Source organism: Fulmarus glacialis, unplaced genomic scaffold (genome assembly GCF_000690835.1).
Source record: "Fulmarus glacialis isolate BGI_N327 unplaced genomic scaffold, ASM69083v1 scaffold25922, whole genome shotgun sequence".
NCBI classification, from domain to species: Eukaryota; Metazoa; Chordata; class Aves; order Procellariiformes; family Procellariidae; genus Fulmarus; species Fulmarus glacialis.
In genome coordinates, this window is record NW_009200575.1 from 24,793 (window position 1) to 48,829 (window position 24,037).

General features: G+C 38.2%; 1 protein-coding gene across 1 annotated transcript in view; it reads right to left on the bottom strand.

Annotated features, from left to right (window-relative positions):
- The window catches only part of LOC104073759 (partitioning defective 3 homolog), a 66,597-nt gene that overhangs the window by 21,771 nt on the left and 20,789 nt on the right, over positions 1-24,037 (bottom strand). The window contains exons 5-9 of the mRNA XM_009573648.1: positions 22,960-23,149; positions 16,987-17,135; positions 15,846-15,890; positions 9,214-9,441; positions 3,196-3,412 (exon numbers count right to left, since the gene is read on the bottom strand). Of these exons, the coding sequence (XP_009571943.1) occupies positions 3,196-3,412; positions 9,214-9,441; positions 15,846-15,890; positions 16,987-17,135; positions 22,960-23,149 (829 nt within the window). The remainder of the gene's footprint in view (positions 1-3,195; positions 3,413-9,213; positions 9,442-15,845; positions 15,891-16,986; positions 17,136-22,959; positions 23,150-24,037) is intronic.

The following is a 24,037-nucleotide window of genomic DNA, read 5'->3' on the forward strand; positions in this document are numbered from 1 at the left end:
GATCCTACTGAAGGGATAAGAAAGACAGGAATAATGCAACTATTCAGGTAAGACAAATACATTCAGGTGTAAGCAAAGCTCTGCAGCACATGCATCTCCTCCAACAGACCAATGTTTTTGTTCAACACTTTTCTAGGTTAGCTTCTGCCCTATATTCATCTGTGAAGAGAAAGGGATTTCTCAGCCAAATGACAAATTTAAATAAATTATTCTGTTCTGCCCTGAAATGTCAATTTGAAAAAAGAAATACACACATGCTCAGACAGATTTATTTTACAGTGAGAAGGGTGAACTTTCAGACTGTCCACAGCCCAATGTCAGCAAAGGTCCTCTAGAAATAACAGGAGTTGTGCGTGTCAGAGCCACACAGGCTGCACCCTGCGTTTTACAGTTCTCCTTCATGGTTACGTCAATCCTCTTTACTATGTTTGATAAAAGCAGTAAAACAATGGAAGTGCTTAAAAGATTTACTTATGATTTTAACCTGCTACCTGAATCATCCAGGCATTTCTTGGAAATGATGACTAGGTGCTGAAGGATAAATGTAACCTAGGGTTCCCTAGTGGGAGTTTCCATCTCACAGTACAGTTTAATGAAGATCCCAGGAGCAAATCCTAAGATTTTAACTGAAGGCAAGGAGACTTACTTTTATATATCACAGAGACTCCACTTTATGAGCTGCCAGTTTGCATATAGGCAATAAAAATCCCCTTGGCTAAACACAGACATTGGAATAAATTGTCAGTTAACAGTAATTTCATCCCGCAAGTGTTCTTGCCCATACAGCCTAATGAAGAAAGATTATTTTAAGATAGGAGCACGGAAAAGGAAGAAAAAAAGTGAAAAGGGAGAGAACAGTAAGAACTACAAAGAAATCAGAGTGTTGCACAAACCAAAACATCCAATTATGCTTTGATCATGGCTTCAATTTTAAATGTTACTGTCGTTATTGTCTTCTATCGCACAACTTCTTCCAGTGATTACTTGGTATCTATGATATATGTCAGATGTACAGAAAAACAAAGCATGTTATAGGCAGAAATAGTAGCTTATCTTGCAGACATAATAAAGCCCATCTCTCAAACATTATTGAGAAGCCTGTCAACAAAGCAAATCAAGCACTGAGTGGAAATGAGGCATAATGCTTAATTCCCTCAATCAGCATTTTCCTGCTTGCCAGGAGCACCTCTCTTGGGTGGGCTGACAAGGTGCAAGCTAATTTACAGATCTAGGAGGAGTCAACTGTGTCTGGATAGCACTGCTCCCATGTTTATTACGAGGAGACTGAAAAGTAAAGTTCACTCAGAAATGGTAGTGAGGGAAAAAATAACTCAAGGAAACGTAGACTGTTATGAAGAGCAAACAACAAAGCAATCATCAGATCTTCCTACCAGTCAAATTACTGTCATTTCCAGATTAAAGATTTCAGAAGTGTTATATGGAGCATACAGACAAGGTTACATCCTATTTACCTGGGAGCGCCTGATTAAAAATGGTATGAATTTCCACTTTCACACTCGGTTCCATCAAAAAGCTTTCAAAGCTGCACAGAAGCACCAGACATCAGACTCCAAGGCTGGAGGGCAGAGAGGAGCCAACAGCCGGCTCTCTGGAACATGAAGGCTCCTCCCTTTAGATGGGACCCTCTGCGTACCACAGCGTGCAAGATGAAGCAGCTACCTCACAGGTCCTCTGGGTACTGGGAATGTTACACAGGAGGAAACTGAAGACCAAGGAGCTGCCCAAACTTTCTAGATGCTGTAAACAGTTTCTGACTGAACTCATGAGATAGCACTCATGGTATCATGGTATCACAGTCCACAGAATTTATCATGTGTAATTTGCCTCAATTCTGCCTGCGGCAGAAAAACGGCAAAGACTGCAGAAGAAAACCAGTCGTATCTCTAACCTTCCACCTTCCGCCAGCGCGGGGTGCAACTCTCAGGTCCAGGCTTGAATTTAGGCAGGTCAACACCCAGAAGATGAGGGCTTCCCAGTGGGACTCGCAGGGGACCAGGCTGAAGCGCTCTCCTCCTGTCTAAGTGTGGGACTATGACTCTTTTGGTATTCTGTGGCATATGCTAAGAACCTGATACTGTTTTGTGTTTTCTAAACACATTTTCTAACCTGTATTTTCTAATTAACTAGTTTTTCTATTAACTAATTTTGTAATATGATTCACAGACACAGAACAACTCTCAAGAACCTACACAGTCACAACATAGGCTCAATTAATGTTTTGCAGGATAAAGAAGGTAACAGGATGGAGGTAACTGCAGCTCCACTTACATGTTTTTAGAGCAGAATAATTGTTAATAAATCTTTAAAATAATACTGGTATCTCTGTTCAAAATTAAATTATGAACCACTGCATATAGAAAAGAAAATAAACACTGCCTTAATATTGTTTTTTCTTGGAAATATATTTATTTGTTCTAGCTAGCTAAAAGAAAGACTTGATTTTCTTGCTCTCTCACCCCCTCCCACAAGTGATCAAAGGTGTTTGTCATGTTTCACCATTTACTCAGAACAGCAGGGTGTCCCTCAGCAGTCTGCTCCTTTCAGATCACTTATGTCTGCTGGAGAGACGACTCCTTTCAAAAAAACTCAGTGCTTGGTAAAGATCAGGTCTTTCATTGACCCCTTCTCCAGACTGTGGGTTCTCAGAGCACACAACCTTATTTAGATCCTGTTTTCCTTGAGAGGAGCATGCTGTTTTTCAATCTCAAACTGATTCATCTCTTTCGCATCATGCCTCCATGATACCAAACAGTCTTAATAGCAAAGCAAAGAAAAACATTCATTTAGTAACACATAAGCTTTGGGTACAGTATTAGGAACAGCACAGTTTAAGAAAAAAACAAAACCCCAAATTGTTTGACCTGCCAAAGGATATGTGCACTACTTAGACATCACCAAAGACTCTTTTCAAGACCAAGCAGTTTGTTGCTTAAAACCATTTTTCCCTTTGCAGCCCCTTTAGCCCGCCAGCCATCTCCTTCTCTTCCATTCTGAGCTGCTTCACTTCCATGACAACACTCATAGGCTCAAAAATTGAGAGATCAGCCTATATACATCACGTATATATTTGTATAGTAAAATACGGCCTCAGCAACAGTTACAATATAAATGAATAACTAAAAGATGAAATTTAATTTTATAATTCATTCTTACATTTGATTGCAAAGCACCTACCTGAACATGTCTCCTAAGCCTTTCAGCATTCCTTTCTTTGCCTTAATTTTATCCTTCTCTTTATCTCGATCTTTCTTCTTTTCCTTCCCAGCCTTTTTTCTGTCGCCTTTATCTTGGCTTCCATTCATCTGTCTCTCCAATGAGTGGGATGGCTGGTCACTTGCTGTGGACACAGATTCTCTACCAGATCTTGAGCTCTCCTCTGTGTCTTCCTCCACTGAAGGCACATATTAAGAAACATCAGTGGGATAAGAACAAACAACAAGGGCAGGCTTTTTGGTATATTGCATAATGTATTTTGAAGCAGGATATATGCACAACCACAAAATACTCCTTTTTTTTTTCCAAATCAGTATCTGCTCAAGTGTGGGTTTCCTGGAATGTTCATTTGTATTATTAAATTCCTAAAAACAAGGAATTCACCTTTGCAGAACACTCTGCAAAACACGATTTGTGCTTTGTGGGTACTCTGAATAATGTATGGATTAATAAAGAGGATTAGCAAAGTGATGTTAATTGGCCTATTTTGTTACAGTATCTAAATCAGTTGAGGAGAGCTTTAGAAATATCTGCGAGAAGAAACAACAGCGGTGCAGCACGCCCTGTCAAGTAAGTTCTTAGTAATACTCTCATAAAAATATGAAAGTCATTAAGGACCATTAACGCTCAATACAAGCCTTAATAGACTTTTTCTTCTGCTGCAAGTAACGTAATGGTTTTGTCACACTACTTCATTTCCTGGAGCAGTTTAAAACACATCATGCACCATGATTTTTATTCTTTGTTTTATTCTTGGTTGAGCTAGGGCAGCCTGGGAAGTTCGGGTGGGGAGACTCCATCCAACAGAACAAGTAAAATCCTCTAACATGTTCCTTCTCCATTTCTGAGCCAAGATCAAGACTCCGAGAATCCTGAAGTATACCCAAGGTTAGATTTAAGAGCACATGTATTTCAGAAAGTTTGAAAAAAAAATGACCAAAAGAAACAATCCATTCAAAAACTGAAAACTCCCCCAGTAGCTTAGTGAGAAAAAACTAAAATACTTCAAGCTTGTGGGTTAGAATCCTGCAACCATTTTGACTTAACTTAAAGCCAAGTGCAAAAATTACACTGCATGGCTGGTGAGGCTGTGACCTTCCAGGAGCTCTAATGTTTTATGTCATCACATTATAAGTAGGGCTACACCATCTCCCAATTTTCCAACAGACAGCACGAAGCGGCAGTTAGGATCACAGATGCATACTTTGTGCTGTCTCTTGTAGCTCTAATGAATACAAAGGCTCCAAACAACTTTTGGCAGTAGAATTTGAAAAATACAATTTTGCTTTATATATACACAGTCTACAGACAGGAAAATTTTTTTTGTACTCAATAAGATTTGGAAATGGCTATGGCTTATAGAAGGAAAAAAGAATCATTTCTTTAGTTTAGCATCTGTTTACTCCTTCTTCTTATTATTCCTACTAATATTATTGTTTCTAGACCTCCATGACTCTTCTACAGCCAATAGAAATGTGTAATCCTTTAGAAATTTCTCATACATAGACTACTGTAGAATATAAACTTGCTTTTCTTAGTCATCATTCATATTCACCTTGCAAGTAATTCATTGAACCTGAAAAGTCTACAAATCACTGACTGAAAGCCATTCCATATCGTCTCTTCTCTCTCTCAGATACTTGCCTGCAAAATACTGTTTATTCATTAATATTACAATACACAGACCTGTCCAATACACCTAGTACTTATTCACTGAGTATCCCAAGATTTCTATAAATATTCTCCAACCCTGGAAGATCACATAAACGTATTTCAAGAAAAACATACCATATCAGATAAATCTCAACATCAATAACTATTTTTGAATCTCAACTAGTACTCTAAAGTATAAACCACCAGGGAAAAAAAGGAAAAAAAAAAGGTCAGGTCTTGGCATTTCATGTTAACTTGTCTTCAGGACCGCTATGAGTTAAGCAGATGATACAGCTTCTCAGTTATAGGCACAGTTCTAATATTCGGATAATTGTATTTTAGAAAATTAATAGGCCTCTCCTATACATGCTCTGTACTAGCTGTACTTGCACTCTTTTTGGTCACAGTGTTTCTTAATCAATGTCTGGGATGATATTTAGTTATTATTAAAAGAGTAGTGGAAAACCACTTTGGAATACAGATGCTAATTTTTTGCATGTTAATTTATAGCTACAATCTGTTCCAGTTAAAACCAACTAGACATTTAAAAGATCGTACTTGCAAACGAATATAATTAGTAAAAAAAAGGCATTAAGTTTCCAACAAATTCTGAAGTCAAATGTTTACCCGGTACTTCATTGCTAGAATTTTAAAGATGAATCAGTTTTGACCTATGGATGTTCATATTCATATAACAATACATTAAATTAATCCTAAATATGTATTAAGTGTACTGTGCTACGCTGAGTTGCTGAACAACTTGTCATAACAATGCTTCCTCTTATTATTTATTTTGCATATTCTATGGAGATAATATTGCCTCCTTTCCACACTTGTGCTGCAATAAATATTTGTCTATCATACGCAGTTTGCTTGCAATTAACTCCGTAGCTCAGACTGAGCCCTGTGAACTAGCATGCCTGTTCTCCTGGAGTAAACACTGGTGTCTCTACTGCAGTAAATAGCCAGTTTTCTTAAAAGGACTCAACATGAAGAAACTTGTTTCACTTTTATGCAGCACAGTCATTCTGCAATTAACATACACCTAATTACTAGTGTTTAGAACAAATGCAAATGCTGCTCAATTAAAATTCAAGCCCAGGCTACAAATGAAACTTCTAATTTTTGTTAAGTTGCAGTATGACATTAGGTTACTGCAAAACGCAGAATCTATTTGTTTTGGTGCTGTTATTTCCTTCCCTTCCTGCAACCTCCTGCCTCCCCATTCAGGATGCTGAAGCCAAAAAATTAAATTGGAGTATACTTTAAACATCAATTAAACCTGAAAACTAGTGTCATTTCATGAACCACACCGTACTAAGGAGAACTACACAAACAGGTATTATGAAGCTATTCTCCTAATTAGGCCATAAAATGGGAAAGATGCACATGAGGAATCAAAGCTACTTAATGTGAAGCTATTTTGCCACTAAGCTTCTAGGCCTCTTATTGTGATATTTAATACAGCCCTAGATTCTAGCAATTAAGATTCAGCAAAAGATTAGAAAGCTTTGTCGATCTCTCCCAAACTAAATGCCTTGTTCTCCTTCAAGACACTAAAGATAAACATTTCGCTTCCAGTCAGATATTTCAAGTATTAAGGAAGAAAAAAAAAAAAGCAGGAAAAATGATCTGTAAAAGCTGAACACCCACACCTTTCCACAAATGTTACTTCTTTACAGCCATTAAAACTCACACTCAGCTTCTCAAATACTTTTAAAAATGTCATCCCAGAACTGGTCACTGCTATCTGATTTTCATTCTACATTTAGTAATTTAATAGCACATTGTTCCAAGGACAGCAAGTACGTTCAGAAGAGAGTCAGCCCCCTTGCCACATATGCTACCTGTATTGTTATGGCTTTCGTATATGGGGTGATGACATGTTAAGAATTCCTCTATACAATTTACTGCAGTGCTATTATTTGCTATTCCAAAGAGCGTCACTGTCTGGAAGAAAGCAGCATTCTTAGCACTGAAACAGTTGGAGGAGAAAGGGGAAAAAATTCAAGTAAGACAAATGGATCCAACCTCAAGGGCAAATTGACCACCAGCATGTTTGCCTGGGTTTTATAACGACAGAAAGCCACATTTTAATTTCAAACAATTATGGAATAATTAAATACAATTAAAAAAAACTTAGGCAATGTCATTATGGCAGCAGTGAGGCATTAGTTACGTTAGGACCAGATTGTTAAATTAACTTCTACATATTCGTATGTGCCCAGGCTTTGTCCAGCTGAAGACACCATTTGGTAAATTCTCTGGAACCTGAGGCCACGTATAATTTACACAAAGTGGAGTAGAGTGCAGTGCTTTCAGTTTTAACACAGATACAGACATGTTTTCAGCAAGACAGACCTGAGGACCTAGCATTTTGTGCTGCTCCCAGGCAACACATGGCTGGGCCAGCCCTTAAGCTCCCACAGCCACCATGAGAAGGAGACGACCTCGAGGGCTGAATTCTGTCCAGCCAACGTACTGTATTTGCTTTGTTACTCATCTGCTTCTGTTAACCTGGCACTGCAAATTTCTGGATTACTTCTTAGGCGTTTAATTATAATATATGGAAGCTATTAAAACACAAGTAACCCTACAGAACGGGCAGTTCTATGCACATAGCTTGGTCACACTTTGCTTAGCCCTTCTTTACCATGTGAGATTTGAGAACAGCCTCGCTCTTGCTCTCCCGTGACACTGAGATGGCTCTTGGTCCACCAGTGCTAGACGACTTCATCCATAGAGAGATGAGGGCAAGGACTCACCCCATGGCATTTCGATTTCAGCCAGAAGGCTTTGTCTGGCTTCCGCTACTCCCATGCAAAGGATACAAAAGCCACCAAATACTTCCTTCCTACTCTCTAGGCATTGCATCAACAAGCTCAAAACCCCTTACAGTAATCTCATAAACCTATACTCACCCAGAAAGCGTTTCATGACAACAGTTTTCCTGTATTTTTGACCAAATGAAGTTAAACCATCTGTAACTTCTGGATAAGCCTTGGATATCTGATGCCTCAAAACAGGATATTACTATCAGTGGGCTCACACCAAACAAGGCCTTTTAGAAAAACACGGTCTTATGTCCCAAAAGACCACAGGCATGCAGTCCGGGAGAATGATCAGGATCACTACACATTTTATCACACTTATTCTTCTACTGGCCAGAAATAGATTGACAGCCAGCAGCACCAGACCAGCATTTAGCCTCACTGCTGCGTGAAATTGCTAGGTGCTGGAAAAGCGAAGCAGAATTAATTCTGTCGGTAACTACCTTTGAGGAAAGCGACTGGCAAAATGACCTCCCTTTCAGTCTCAGAACACTTTTAGAAACAGGTAGATTTAAAACAAAAAGCAAAGGGTTTTTAAAAAATAAACGAGTGATTACACAAGTAGCTTATAAAAGAATATCAGGGAATGACACTTATGAAACAGACTTTCTGAAACTAAAATTTTTAAAAAGAGCGGAGAGTGAAAAATCTCTTTTCAAGCCTTTTCTGTTAGCATTCAGGCTAAATATTTTACTACTTCAACCTTCCCAACATCATCTTCATTCATAAACTTCTAACTAGCTGCAGGTTGATTAAAAAAAATTCTGCTGGTGTGTGACAAGTTGAAAGTAGTACAACATGAAGGTTAAAAATTCAATGATTTTAATACAACCCCTGATTGAGGTAATTTACCATTCATACTATTTTCATTCAATATGAGTTGTCATTTTACCAGCCCATTCTTACATAGTTCAATAATGATAAGGTTAGCTTTGAAGTGATTCTTTTATGTTAATGACATTCTCCACATGTTGGGTCATACTTTGGGTTAAAGAACTGAAAATGTAAATGAATGCCCATTAGGGTCGGTAATAGCTGATCATTAACTTTATATTTTATTAGATCTGCCAGACTTACTCACTCTAATTAAAGGACAGTGATTTCTTTTTTTCCCCCAGACGCTACAAATGTACTCTTTCAAAGTTAGATGCACATATTTTTGTAACATAAATTCAGTGGGTTTTTGTCTTTCTGCATAATTTTTTTTCTAATTTACATTAGTAAATTAATTAGCTGTCTTACAGAAAATTTTCGTAGTAATTTAAGTAAACACACTCCTAATAATCTTACTTCCTTATTTTAGAAAGGAAGGAAGCTGCAGAGTGTTGCAATCTGTTAATGCATATGAAGGGAAAAAGCCTGAAAAAAATTGATGAAGAGAAGTTAGCTCTATTCTATCAAAACCCTAAAATTATCTTCTACTACTTTTAATCACTTTCTAAAGGAATCAACCTATGTTGTTAACATTCTTTGTGTACAGCAGTAGTTTACTTACAAGTTTCCATGCCTTCATCATCATCATCTGCTACAGGTTTATCATACGATTTGTCTATGGCAGCTCTGAAGCTTTCATTGCAGCCTCGTCCTCGGATAATTCGCGGTCGCGGGCGGTGGAAGGGAATATCACCATTCAGAGTCACCTCAGCCACGGCTGTCTGCAGACTTTCTAATGAGCTGGATTTCTTCAGACCTAATGAAGGCCCCACATCTCTGGTTGGGGAACCTTAGTGATGGGGGGGCGGGGAGGAAAAAAAGTAATTAGAATTAGTATTGAGAACTGCATGCTTGATTATGCATATCCATCCTGAAAGTCTTTGGGGACATACTTAACATTATTCACATCATCTCTCAATAATCTGTAGGGAATTCTCTGCAGATTTGTTGGTCTCAGAAGTGAATGAGTATGTCAAGTCATAGTCAACGAAACCGACAACGTTAGCAATGTCTGGCTTTTCAAATCAGTGAAGAGAGACCAACATCCATTACTATCATTTTAACAATTTGAATGATAACGTAATCACGGGGCTTTAAAAACATAGCTCATAAAACCAGCAGAGATACGTATCTATCGGCATCAAACAAAACTATTAATTATTTTGTTTTGAGCAGAATATTTCATCTGTACTAGCAACAGATGAACAGAGAGCAGATTATGGGCATGAATCCTATTGTGTTTAGAGTAACAGTCTTGCAAAGTAGCCTGACTTCTGGCTTCAAGGAACATGCTGTTTGCTTTTAATCGAGTTCTAGAGACTTGCATCAAATTGCTAACAATTTCATAATGAAATGCTTCCGAGAAATATCAGTTGACTTGCTGGGATTTTGTGAAGTTGTTTAAAAATAATCTGTGGAAAGGACCCAATTAGTCAGCCAATACGAGTTATCCAGCTGGAAAAGAAACGCATTCCTGGCAGTCACCAGGTTGACGTGTGGGCAGCACCACAGCTGGGGCTGAGGGCAGCTCTTAATGCTGCGGCATGTCCAGAGGTGTGCCAAGAAAGCCCCAGACAGTATTCTGCAAAACCTTTTCCCTGTCTGGACTTTTCTTCTCAAGTTTGTGGACTAAATGTCTACCCTCTGTTTTCAGATACACACATTCACAGTGCAAATCAGCTGACAATTGCACAATTAGATCTCATATTACAGTTAAATCTGGGAGAAATATTTCAGGGGAAAAAAAATCACTGTATTTATTTGAAGCGATTTTATTCAAAAGTGCAGTCTAGCCTTGGCCAGATTTTCCATAGGATTTGGGGCTGGAGAGCAAGATGAGGTGGGACATCCTTATCATCATCATAGCCACATTTCCTGAAGTTATGAGACCAGAGCCCTCACCTAGAATATGGAAACCACACTTTTTCTCTACCCAAAGGGAGCAGAACAGAGAAGAGTGTGGTGGCACCATGGCAGTCCCAGGTGGTGGGTTGTTACTCCATTGATATCACTACCCTCATCTGACAGAGGCAGAGAAAGATAAATTTCAAAGCCAGCCAGCACTGAGAGACAGAGCCAAGAACTGAACCCTCAGGAATACCAAACCAATGAACAATACATTTGTAAGCAAGGTCTGGTGTGAATAATGCAATAAAGGAAAATTATCTTTTTTAAGTATTTATCTCAGAATATTACAAAGCTCTGGAGTTGATCCCTATTCTGGTAGATATTAGGAGGGAGAAGAGAGACAGGATCTGTCACTGTTCTTTAACAAAGGTATGTGAAGTTACCTTACATTGTGGAAAATTACTACAAAAAACAGCTTCTTTCACTATTCAGCATTGGGTGGGGAGGAAGGGGGTTGCCAGACCTACAGAAGGGATGCAGATTAACAGCATGGCAAGTCTTCTTCACGTCATTTGTTAACTCGGTAGGAGGAGAGGGAGCAAGGCAGCAAACGCTTTCATTTTCTATTCAGCTATTAAAAGTCTGAGCAATTAAGTTAAACTGAAATCTCTCAGATCAAATAAATTCAAACAGCAGCTGTCAAAGTATTCCCCTTCAGCTGCCCTACTCATAAGATGAACTTGTAAATAGAAACAAAACAAAAATCCTCTTTCACAGGTCTACGGAACTCCTGCAATTTGGTTCCCCCAGAGGTCCGGAATCCTTCTGCTTGGACCCTCGGCCAGAAATAAACACACCCCAACAACCGAGAAAGTTTATCTTGATGAACTCACATCTCCTAGAAGAAGCCACCCTCACTCACTTGTTGGAGGGCCAAGGGTCATGAGGATGGCTGGGGGCACAGCACAGCTGCTGGGGTGAACTAGAGCAGCCAGCTGGGACAAGGGGGGTTTGATGGCTTCCCAGCTGTGCAAACAAACTGCAGTCCAGGTTCACCAAACTTTTGAACATGGGCTGAAGTCTAAGGCAAGTATTTTTACACAACACACTCTTTATCAAGTAAAAGAACTCCAATTTAGACAGTGTCCTATAAAACTATCTACTTTTTAGCGTATGCCAAAATCTGCTATTCCTCCACTAATACCTGCAGCACACAAGAAGTAAGATTTTATTTAGTTTTTTACTTTTCGAGATTGTATTATGTTAAAAACAGTCCATGAAATAGGAAAAATGAATGCAACGTTTTGAAGGAAAAAAAGAGGAAACGGGACAATCATATATAAACCAGCTGTTTGACAGATTCAATTTCGTATACAAAAGGAAAGGGTATCCTCTTACATGGCAACTTACTGTAAACTTCCTTATTCCAGATTCTGCTTTCCAACCTTGAAATGAAATGCTCGTATATCTTTTCCCAATTACTGAGTGGCTCTTTTTGTAAACAGTAATTATAAAGAAGGCATTTATGTGTCCATTTATGTTCATAAAGGACATTAAAAGAATTCCATTTCCTGCCACCCAATACAGATCTTTGTGAGAACTGTATTTATGTAAGTTGTGCTTTCCCAAAGGAAAAGCTAGATGGCATAGGACCTAATGTTCCTTCAGTACCGTAAAACTATTACAGAAATGATAGGAATATTACTGAACTTGGGTGTCCATGAACACAAATGTGGACAGGTTGCAGAATTTGAAAGAGGGAAATGTCCTTTCGCAAGCAATTTAAGCACTGTGATCATAAAGCTATTTATATTTTAATACCTTCACTATCTTCTACGGCCACTTCATGGCAAGTCTACTATTTTCAAAATATATAGTTAAGCCTCCCTGTAAATTGAGCGAGTTCAGAATTTATTACTAGAATTTACCAACCAGAAAGTGAGTTGTTTACCCATAATCCGTTGAGAAACAGCAAACTTTCTTTAAAATTGATTCTGTTTAGAATTTATGAATCATATCAAAACCTCGTCTTCTAAATACAAAAATGTCAGCATTTTCTTCCAGCCTTTACAGGACTGGTGGTAATCATCAGAAATGTTATCTGCTCAGAACGAGTTCTATTTCTATTTTGACACCAGAATTTAAAGTAGAAAAAAAGAAGAGAAGACACATCTACCTAACGCATCTTTATATGACTGAGGGACAAAAGGGATTCTTTTATCGTTTTTAAAATTTGAAGTTTATCAAAATTTTCCTTTCCAACAATTTTATTAACAAATATCCTTTGAGGTAGAGTCATCCCTCTGTACCACAGCAGCCCTCCTGCTGTCACTGCCACCATCTATGCAGCCTCCCCACACGCTCCGCTTACGCGCTCAGCTGTACGGCTCTACTCCACATGCCACACGCCCTGCCCTATCCGTCTCTCAAGGGCTCTGCAGGACGCTCACACCACCCCGCCAGGCACAGCCCCTGCCCACCACACATGCGTCACCACTCCCTGTGTCCCCAGCTGGCCAGCCCTTGGGGACAACGGCCAAGCCTTGCCCTCCAGGCCATGCAACCACCCCCTGCTCATGCATGACTCTGCTGGCAGCGTGTGCATCTGCTCTCACACGCCACAGGCAGCCCCCACCACGTAACTTCACAGCACATACAGATCCAACGAGACATTTAATACAGGTAGATCACATGAAGCATACGTGTTGCTCCCTGCTCCAAGCCCTCTGTTTTTCCCCTGTGCTGATGCTGTTTAACAGCTCATTGTGCTTCCACGTCTCTCATCTTACGTTAAGTATTTATACAGTGCCACAAATCCGCTTGGGTGATTTGCAAAGGCAAAAAGCACGGTGTCAAGGATATATGATGTTTCCTTCAGTGACTAATTTTAAAGGCTATAAAGTAAATTTTCTGTCAGCACTTTCTTCTAAACGATTCAAAACGACAACTTTGTTTCTTTCTGAAACCTTATTTTTATTAACTCTTAGGTTAAATGCTACCAGCAACTGATGCCAAAAACTTCCCTCGATTTGATTAAACCACTTTTGCAAAGGCACAAAGTCTACCTTCTAAACACTTTCTTAAAGGACATTAGCAGTGAGTCTATTTATTTACTAACACCTGCTCCATTAGATTTGATAAATTCTTCTATTTCTAGTTCAATTAATACACTAAAAGAGCAACATGTCGGCTGGGGAGAGCAGAGGAGGAACAGAGCAAGGAACTGCATCAAAAATAGTTTAGTTTTGGTTCCATTTAATAAAACAGTTTATTTAAAAAGCACTGTGTAAAAATAAATAAACAAACAATTTAAATAAATGTTCTTTGCTTTTTTTCCTTTCTTTTTCATTTTCACAATGTGTACATGGAAGAATAACCACCTAGAACTATAGTATGCCTGGGACTCAATAAATGAGCCATGCTCAATTGCTACTGGATATACTTCTAACCTCTAGGATGAACTGTAAACACTGCAAGGATTAGGCACTTCAAGTGAACTATAGAAAGAAAAATAATTAAAAATCTATTATAGTAACTAGGTCTGGTGACTTCTACACTCTCTTTTTTAGCCGTTACTATTAAGTCCAACTTCAACTGTTACAGAGTTTGTTTTTATTTTTTCTAAAGTAAATATATGCTGAAGTTTTCTGGCTTCTAGAGTTCATTAAAACATAGTTCACCACACATTTGAAGCATTTTTCTTCTTAGAACCAGACGATTTTTAAGCCAAACTACAGTAAGTGGTTTGTTTAATAACCACATCCATCTTCAGTAATGGGAGAAATCCAGTGTTTATATACAAAACCTGGTTAAAAGCACGCAAGATAAATAAAATAAAAGTACAGTAAAAGGTGTTTTTCCTTTTTTCCAGCCACTGAGCTTGCTGCTCACAAAGTATGTAACTGCTTAGTCCAGATGGTTACAGTCACGCTCTTTCACCCAAGTTGTCTGACTTGTCTCTTTTTTGGAATTTAATCCAGGTGTTACACATAGAGAAAAACTACACTCGATTAATACCACCCTCTATTGATACCACCAAAACCACTGCGCACTTTTGAAACCTAAGCATCATATTTTACTAAAACACACAGCTCTTACACCATTCTAATCATATCCCATTCAAACAGGCAGGCTAGGAAGAAAATGAAAAATAATTTACAATAATTTTGAGTTTGATCTGTAACTCCTTTTTATGTGAATAATGCTCAGGGGTGAAGGCAGTTCCTAAGCACTGATTCTTACCATAATCATTAACACAACTTCATACATTCACACTCTGATGGCTTTAATCCTTCAAAACTTTCATACATTTTAATTTTAATGTACTCGTTCTCAATTTGTAAAGCTGCAAGTCTGTGGCCATATTCTGCAACATTTTAAGAGCTAGACATTTTAGCTGTTTAAATAAAAATTGTAATTGTATCACTTGATTACCTACACCTTTTCAGTATTCCTACTCCTGTTGTAAAGTGTGGTTGAACAGAGATGCAGTTGTGAATTATTAATTGTAAATTCCGTATGGAATGCCCTACTCCCCAAATCATGCAAAAATAAATAATATTTTCAGGTTAAAAAGGTGAATTGTTCCTAATTAGAGCTAAGTAATGTTATGGTGTCCTCTGGATCTAGCCTAATTAAAATAGCATTCCAAAGGTCAAAAGCTAACTTATATTAATAAATCATAAAGGTTCATAATTGCAGTTGGTGCATTATTTTAATTACTAATAAAAAATATGCTTTGAAAGCTATTTCTCATTATCATTGTGTGAAACGTTACAATCGATGGTATGTGGAAAAGATTCTATTTACATATTCTTTTGTTCTATTACGATGCTCGGGTTTCAGCTCCAAAGGCAAATCAACTTGCACTAATAATCTTCAACTCAACTCACAACATGTATCTGATGACCACTTAAGGCAAAGGTAGCAGTTTTCTAATTAAAATAATTATTTCCAAGCACTGTGTTAGCACTGTAATAGCCAGACATTCAACTCTTCTGCATCATCTCTCTGTACATTAAGAGTTTGAAGCTAGGAGGAGATTTTCCAAGATCTTTTTGAAAGGACAAAAAATCCAAACAACTGGATATTTATGAGTTCAAAGTGTAGAAAGAGGGTGTCTGCCTACAGTCACATGTATGACCTGGTTGAATATACCACCCTAGATACTTATCTCCATAGAGAATTTTCTTTTTCTGTACGACTTGATTATTCACAACAATAGAAAGCAGCCATGCAAGTACTGGAATATTCATGTTTTCATGCAGTTTGACTGGCAGTTCTGTAATTGTGGTAAGCTGCTTTGACCAAGGTTTCTATAGCAACAGCCTTACTGTCAATTCTTACCTGTTTTCTGGTCATCCATTGTACTGAGCTTAGTCTCGTCAGCTACTGTTAAAAGGTAAATGTATAACCGTTAGCCCAGTTAGTGCCCATGCCCCACATGCATCCAACATTCCTTCTGTTTTGCATATTGTTTTTCCAAGTTAGGGAACCTTAGCAATGTCATTCTTCATGCAAATAAACTGCAACAGTAAGCAAACATTCTGGGTAGAAATGGCAGCAAACTAGTAACCTTCATGCAATGTCAGTCATGTTCACATCACAGGCAGGTACAATATGTTATTTACACGTTAGCACATCACAACTAGTCAAGACAAGTCAACACCACCAACCTTACTGTCCCCTGAGGAAGTTGGTGAATCAGGGATTGTAGTGAAGATATTCACAATTATTGTAAAGGAGCGAATTGTATTCTATTTTATTATTCTGAGAAGGGAATTTTGTGTGTTTAAACAATCAAAACTCACTGTTTAAGGTTACTAGAGTCTGCACTTCAGAATCTAAATTCAATGGCAGAAAAATAGATGGGCTTGTTAGCGATTACTTATTCTCAGTTGTTTTATCAGTTAAAATCATTATAGTCGATTGCCTGTCTTAGCCGCTGCTACTTTATAGGGCTTCTGATATAAATATTAAAACTTGGGTCTCAAACAGATGTCGGACTAGCCCCATTTTCTAATTCTGAATGAACTCTTCAAAAAAAATACTCGCATCTTTAATATCTTAATCAAAATCCATCTACAAAACGAGAGACTAGGAAGGATCTTTAAGGCTAATTGCATTGTAATCATGAACTGAGAATAATCCTGTCTACCCAGAACCAGTGTGGTACAGTTTTACGCAGTTATTCTATATAGATTGGTAAATGCACTTTTTACCTCCATTTTAATAAATACTTTTAATGTTTATGTATAACCATATAACCAGAGGGCTATGATATTTAAATGTATGGACATTTTACAAGTGGTACAAACAATACACAGGCCACTTGGCCATTCACGTTAAGAATACTTTACTTCCCACCAGTAGACATTACGTGCAGTAGTACTGCACATAAACAATGTGTTTGGAATTACAAAGTCTATATACTTACAACATGAAAATCAGGTTCAAATAAAACAATTGAAAAAATATCACTCACTACCTAGATCCATGCTTTTGGATTTTCGTGTTTTAACAAACTCCAACTGACTGGCATCTGAAAATTGCTTTGTACGCTTTTCTGACATGCTCTGGCGTCCAAAACCCTCTCGCTGGAAGGCAAGCACTGGATCAACATCTGGACTAAGAGTGCTGTAGGAAGGGAAAAAAATCATGCGAACATTTATCAAGATCACGCAACCTTTCACTCTGCAGAGAAAAGCATTTATTTAGCACGTGACTTCTACCAACGATAAAGTGCACATTTTTAAATAAACCACTGCAAGTAGTCAGTTACACACATGATGGATTTGTTTTACTCATCAAGCAATTCTAGTTAAAAAGTATCAAGAATTTCACTTATGAGCTTTAATGAAAGATGTACATATCTGGTGCACTATACATATACTATCAGAATGTACAGACCCAACACAGGAATAATTTGAGGGAGAATAAACAGTTCCTTTTTCTTCATGAGAAACAAATATATTCTGTTGATAGCAAATTATCACATTTTTCTTCATCACAAAATGTTTTTAGTAAAGCATAAATAGAATCTGTCCTGCCTGAAGCCCACAGAGCTTTAAACTTCTTCATTTAAAGACTTTGCATTAAAATTTCTGTCCATATGTGAAATTGCTTATAAATTTTTCACAGCATCTCCTGGTTTTAACCTGGCTATGACAGACCAACATATTTTTACTCATTACTTCCCTACAGAGCAAGTATTCACCACAATGGTTCCACCACTAAATCAGAAATGGGGGTAACTGGACTGAGTTTCGGTCTCTTCTGCAGGTTTCTTGCATGACCTCGGCTGAGTGAGTCAGGTCTCCAGCGAGCAGTGATGCAAGAATGCAAGAATGCAGGCAAAATTTGGTGTGCAGGCTAAACCCTAGGCTTGCAATGTGTCATGGCCACAATGCATGTTGAAAACAATAAAAAATAAAAAAAAAAATGCAAGATTGCTTATTGCTAATAAACAATATGAAAGGAAATTCAAACAAAGATCTTCTGACTCCTGGAAAAGGGGAGAGTATTAAAAAAAGCCTGAAGGCAAGCCTAAAGAATTTAGATTTCTACTTCAGCTGGCACAAAAAGAAATCAAAAGCACAAAATACTGAAAAAATTGGTATTTTGCACCATTGTTATCTATCCTATAGGAAAAAGATCCCTCAAAATCCCCCCTTTGATTGTTGTTGTACTTCAAGATAAAAAAAGCTGAGATCTCTAAATAGACTAAATGTCATTCAAAATATTGTATACGTACATGTTACTGTTCAGTAACAGGTTTCAAGAGAATTATTGTCTACTTTAAGGGCTAAGTATAATATGCATCTCATAGCTAGTGAGAAATAGGCAAATAGTGAATTTCTGCAGAAACCAACTTACACTTTTAAATTCTGTAACATGCACATGTTTACATATGCCATGTACTAAAATTTATAGAAGCATCTTTGATCAAGAAACACCTGGGTATTAGGCACAACAGTGAAGAGAGGTAAGGAGAAGTGTCCAAAGGCATCAAGTGCTATAAAGGATGAAAATCACTATCTGCATTACCCCGCAGCCTAGAAGAAATTCAGTCTAGGAGTGGCAGATTTACAAATAATAAGATATGTGCATATGACAAGCAAGTAATACTTAAGTGAGAGCAGGATCAGAGCTTATATGAATAAAGTCAATGTCAAGTCCCTTTTGACTTTAATGTTTCTGGCTCAGGCTCATAATGTTTTACATTTAATTACTGCAACTATTTCAGAGATGTCTGCACAATTTAGCAACGTTTTGAAGCATATGCTTAAAAGCTCTGATGAATCAGAGCCTGAACTCAAAAATAACTATTTAGTCCTTACATTCACTCCCACAAAATAGGGAAAAAATTATCTCCACATGATAGAAAGATAAAACAGACAAGGCCAATATACACTTCTAGCATTTACAGCAGCACAACACGTAGCTAAGAACCACCTAAGTCTGAAAACATCCTCCGAGTGACTCAACTGAACTTACAGGGTTTCAACACCTTTCATAATCAGATCATAAATGACTTTCCCAAGGCCACACAGGAGTTTCTGGCTCACTGCTAGTCAGCCCTGCCTCTGAAGGCCAGAAAAATGTGGTTTTACTAAGTGAGAATTTTCTCGAGCAACATCTGTTAACACAGCTCACGTTAGTTAAAGATGACTGGCTTCATCTTGCCGAACAAAATCTATCCTGTGACACTTTCTTCAAAAAGGGTGAATTTCTAAAACTATTTGTTTTGGCTGTATGCTCCTTTTTTCATCTGAGCTTGCTTTGATCTGCATATATAAAGCTTCTAATAAAGCTGAATATCATTTTCGTGTAAATACAGCATGCACATATATATTCAAGTTGAAGTCCTCAGAAATGAGTAAAACTCCAAAGTTAAATAGAACTTGAAAAGGGCACCACAGGTCCCGGAGAGGGCAGTGGGGTCTGGACATGGCATCAGCAATCGGGAATTCTGGACATCGGATCCCAGTGTTTCCACTGACACCACCTTTAGGGGCTTTCTCTCTGCTTCCCTTACGTGCCCTTATCACACCTACCCTCCACACACACTTATTACGGGGATTATTACTCCGTGTTTGCATAGTATCCTGCATACTAAAAGTGCTACTTAGCACCAAAAATTACTTGCTCTCATGACATCATGACATCTCATACCTTTTTACAGTACAAATATCTGAGCCCTCTGTAGAGTCATCAATTTTCATGTCCTGGTTTCTTTCTACTATTAATGACACATGAGTGTGTTTTAGTAATTAAGGAAGGTGCAGATCACAGGAGTTTGAATACATGCCCATTGCCTAAAAGTATTCAAAACCCCCCGTGAAGATCCATAACTGGAAAGCCAATGAGCACAGAGGAGGAACTAATGCCCCTAAAAATGCCTCATTTTAATATTTTCCAACTACACTAATAAAAGACAGAAGGTGAATTTAGTGCAAGTCATTAAGCAATGCCAAATGCAATTTACTATATTCTAGCATACTTAACAAATAAGATTTCTGGAATGACAGCTGATCCTTAAAAGAATGTAACCGTCTTCTGACCCTCGATGTTATTAAAATTCCACTTATTAATCCTGTCTTATTGCCCCTTTGTTTTCATAACATTTTCATCAAGGATTAGGGAGATATTGTGAGGCTGGAAAAGCTTACATTTTCTTCTGTGATTCAGAACAGCTGCCATTCTTGTTTGGATAACCCTTCATCCATATTCTTAGTTTTACCCTTTGTGCCTTCCAGCCAAATCATACAATGCACCTTCGTTTTACAAGTCTTCCTTCATCCATTAGCAGCAGGAAATTAATGCAACAATCTAATTCTACTGCTATTTAGTTTTTTACAAATAGAACACATTAGATAGTAAGGCGCTGCACTGATCTACTCTTTTAAGTGCAATTGTATCTGAAGACCTTTACAATTTCTCATAAAGACACACGTTTAAAGGTTTTGAGCGTGATCAATTCCACAATATCTAATCCTTATTTTCTTTAGTTTCATTTTCAAAGAAGTATATGAATAGCAAGATACGCTGCAGAAGTAAATGTAAAAGCATCTGCAGGTTTCAAATGGGCTCTTACTTTATGCCGTAGGTTTTTGCTCATATTCGGCTAAAAAAATTCCCTCAGCAATAAGCTATTGTGTGCAGCCTTGAGTACTATTCTATTTAAACGTCTCAGATTCTCAGCTCTAAAAGCTTTTACAAAAGACAGATGGACTTTTCAAGGGTCCAAATTACAAGTATGACTTGTCCAAGAGAAGAGCTGCAACATTAAAAAAAACGCAAATGAGGATTAAAAAAATTACCTTTTTATACAATCATTAAAACAGTCTTAAAATACAGAACTCAATTCCCAGACATAAGATGAAATAAACTAATATAAAGCAAAGAAGAAGCTGACAGGTGCATATCAGCTAGCAGGTGCTATTTCTGTTTTATTAAGATATTGCTGACACATTCATAACAGGCTCAAGAGACAAGAAAAATAAGAAAATTCATGTACTTCACACCATTTGTGGTAATTATCTAGCTTCAAGAAGTGGCAGTGTACAGGGGTGGGCTTTTATTTTGCTATTACTATAGATAATTACAGGACTTGCAAATTAAATCTTAGATCTGTATTAATTGTACTAACTAAGCAATAAACAGTATTTCTTTGCCAGGAACCTAACCAAGTCAATAATGGAGCTCAATGCATTTCTCATTAAGACTCTTGTATTAAAATGTATAAAAGTAATTAGAGAGTCAACCTAAGATTCACAGAAATTATTTTAATACAGATTAAACATATGAAGTAAAGTTACTTTCCACAGTTTTAAATGTGGAACTATTACTTTCCCTATTTTTAAATATGGAACTATGACAGTACACTGCCTTTGCATGACAGTTACAAATCATATAATGATATGAAAGGTATTTCTTCATGCATAATAAAGAAATGTTAACTAGCTCTTATTGCACAAGCATTAACACTAGGGCAAAACAAAGAGCTGCCTTGACCTCTAAGCAGATTTTAAAATTACTGTACATTATTAGGAAAATCAAGAAAGTATACAGAAGTATTGAAAGGCCCCTGGATATATAGCGGAATATAAAAATAAAATCTTTGTTTTATAGACTTAGAAATATTTACAGTGAGGTTTATAAATAAAAATTTCCAATTGGAATTATTCTTTCATCTTTCATAAACTCAAGTGTTTAAATTTTGCAAAGTTTTTTTTACAAAAGCTAGCTCAGTTGGCAACTAAATTAATATTAAATCATCAAATTAACACAGCTATATACTGATTTGGTCTTAATAACAATTAGTAACATTTCCACAAATGTGCTTTGACAGAGCACAAAACTGCAACCAGAAGTAGAAAGTCTAACAAATTATCTGTACAGACTTCCTTCCTGAAACAGGGACAATTACCAGTTTGAAAACAGTGAAATCTAAATGTGATGGAAAAAAAAAGATTAATATTAGCAGTAGCCAAAAATTAAACTAAAGAAAAAGATATAACTGCAGTCATTTCTTTTTTCCTTCCTTTCCTTCGAGGGGATCGAGTGCTCCCTCAGTAAGTTTGCAGACGACACCAAGTTGGGCGGGAGTGTTGATCTGCCTGAGGGTAGGAAGGCTCTGCAGAGGGACCTGGACAGGCTGGATCGATGGGCTGAGGCCAACTGTATGAGGTTCAACAAGGCCAAGTGCCGGGTCCTGCACTTGGGCCACAACAACCCCATGCAGCGCTACAGGCTTGGGGAAGAGTGGCTGGAAAGCTGCCCAGAGGAAAAGGACCTGGGGGTGCTGGTTGACAGCCGGCTGAACATGAGCCGGCAGTGTGCCCAGGTGGCCAAGAAGGCCAACGGCATCCTGGCCTGTATCAGAAATAGTGTGGCCAGCAGGAGTAGGGAGGTGATCGTGCCCCTGTACTCGGCCCTGGTGAGGCCGGACCTCGAATACTGTGTTCAGTTTTGGGCCCCTCACTACAAGAAGGACATTGAGGCGCTGGAGCGTGTCCAGAGAAGGGCAACGAAGCTGGTGAAGGGTCTGGATAACAAGTCTGATGAGGAGCGGCTGAGGGAACAGGGACTGTTTAGCCTGGAGAAGAGGAGGCTGAGGGGAGACCTCATCGCTCCCTACAACTACCTGAAAGGAGGCTGTAGTGAGATGGGGGGCGGTCTCTTCTCCCAAGTAACTAGCAACAGGACAAGAGGAAACGGCCTCAAGTTGCTCAAGGGGAGGAATAGATTGGACATTAGGAAAAATTTCTTCACTGAAAGAGTGGTCAGGCCTTGGAACAGGCTGCCCAGGGAAGTGGTAGAGTCACCATCCCTGGAAGTATTTAAAAGACATGTAAATGAGGCATTTAGGGACATGGTTTAGTGGGCATGGTGGTGTTGGGTTAACGGTTGGACTTGATGATCTTAGAGGTCTTTATCCACTAAACCATGCTCTTACCAGTCTGTTGACTCATTAATTGCAGCTTTAGCCCATCCACCAGCATCAACAGTGCCAAACCCAACATCATCATGGGAACTGGATGACGACTGGTCAGAGAGATGAGGAGGGAGTACCGACAGCCTATCATCTTCAATAATGACAGTGTCATCTTGGGGCATGTTCACCGTTGGAGACAGCTGATATTTACCTGAACAATAAAAGGGAGAAAAAACCCAAAAACTAAATAATGGCAGAGAGTGCCTTGAATAATATATAATCACAGCTGATAAAATGTCATGTCAAACTGCAATGCTACTGATAAGAGTGACACAACACAGATAATAAAATTAACCATGTCTCACTGTATACACACCTTCCTATGCAGAGGTCTGAAAAGTAATATACACCAGTTGTATCTGCGGCTTACTGCAAGAAGATCACAGAATGACAGAAGGGTTGAGGTTGGAAGGGACTTCTCATCTGGTCCAACCCCCCTGCTCAAGCAGGTACACCTACAACCAGTTGCCCAGGTCCCTAATGAAATGGCTTTTAAATATTTCTACTCCACCACATCCCTGGGCAACCTCTGCCGGTGTTCAGTCACCCTCACAGTGAAAAAGTATTTCCTGATGTTCAGAGGGAACCTCCTATGTTTCCGTCTGTGCCTATTGTCTCAGGTCCTGTCACTAGGAACCACTGAAAAGCACCTGTCCCAGAAAATAGTATCTTCTCTTGCATCAAATCGTTTGGTAGAAACGAAGAATGAGTTCAATGGAACAGGGACTAACAGAGCTCATCACTTCTTCTGATCAATCTCGGCCTAATGAAATTTGAAACTTGTTTAATTGCTATTGGGAACTTGGAATGCTTTAATAATGCCTCCACAAAGGTAAGAATTATGAAAGATGATGAGAACTCACGGCTAAAGCTAAACCAAATTTTCATTCTCTCCTTTAAAAAATAATCTGGAGGCACACATGCAAAATTTGGAAAAAAAATTTACGTAATTCTATTACCACCAAATTCAAGTAAGTTTTAACACTGTTGTCAAAATGCTTAAACTAGAGCCATCACATACATGAAAGAGACATAATAA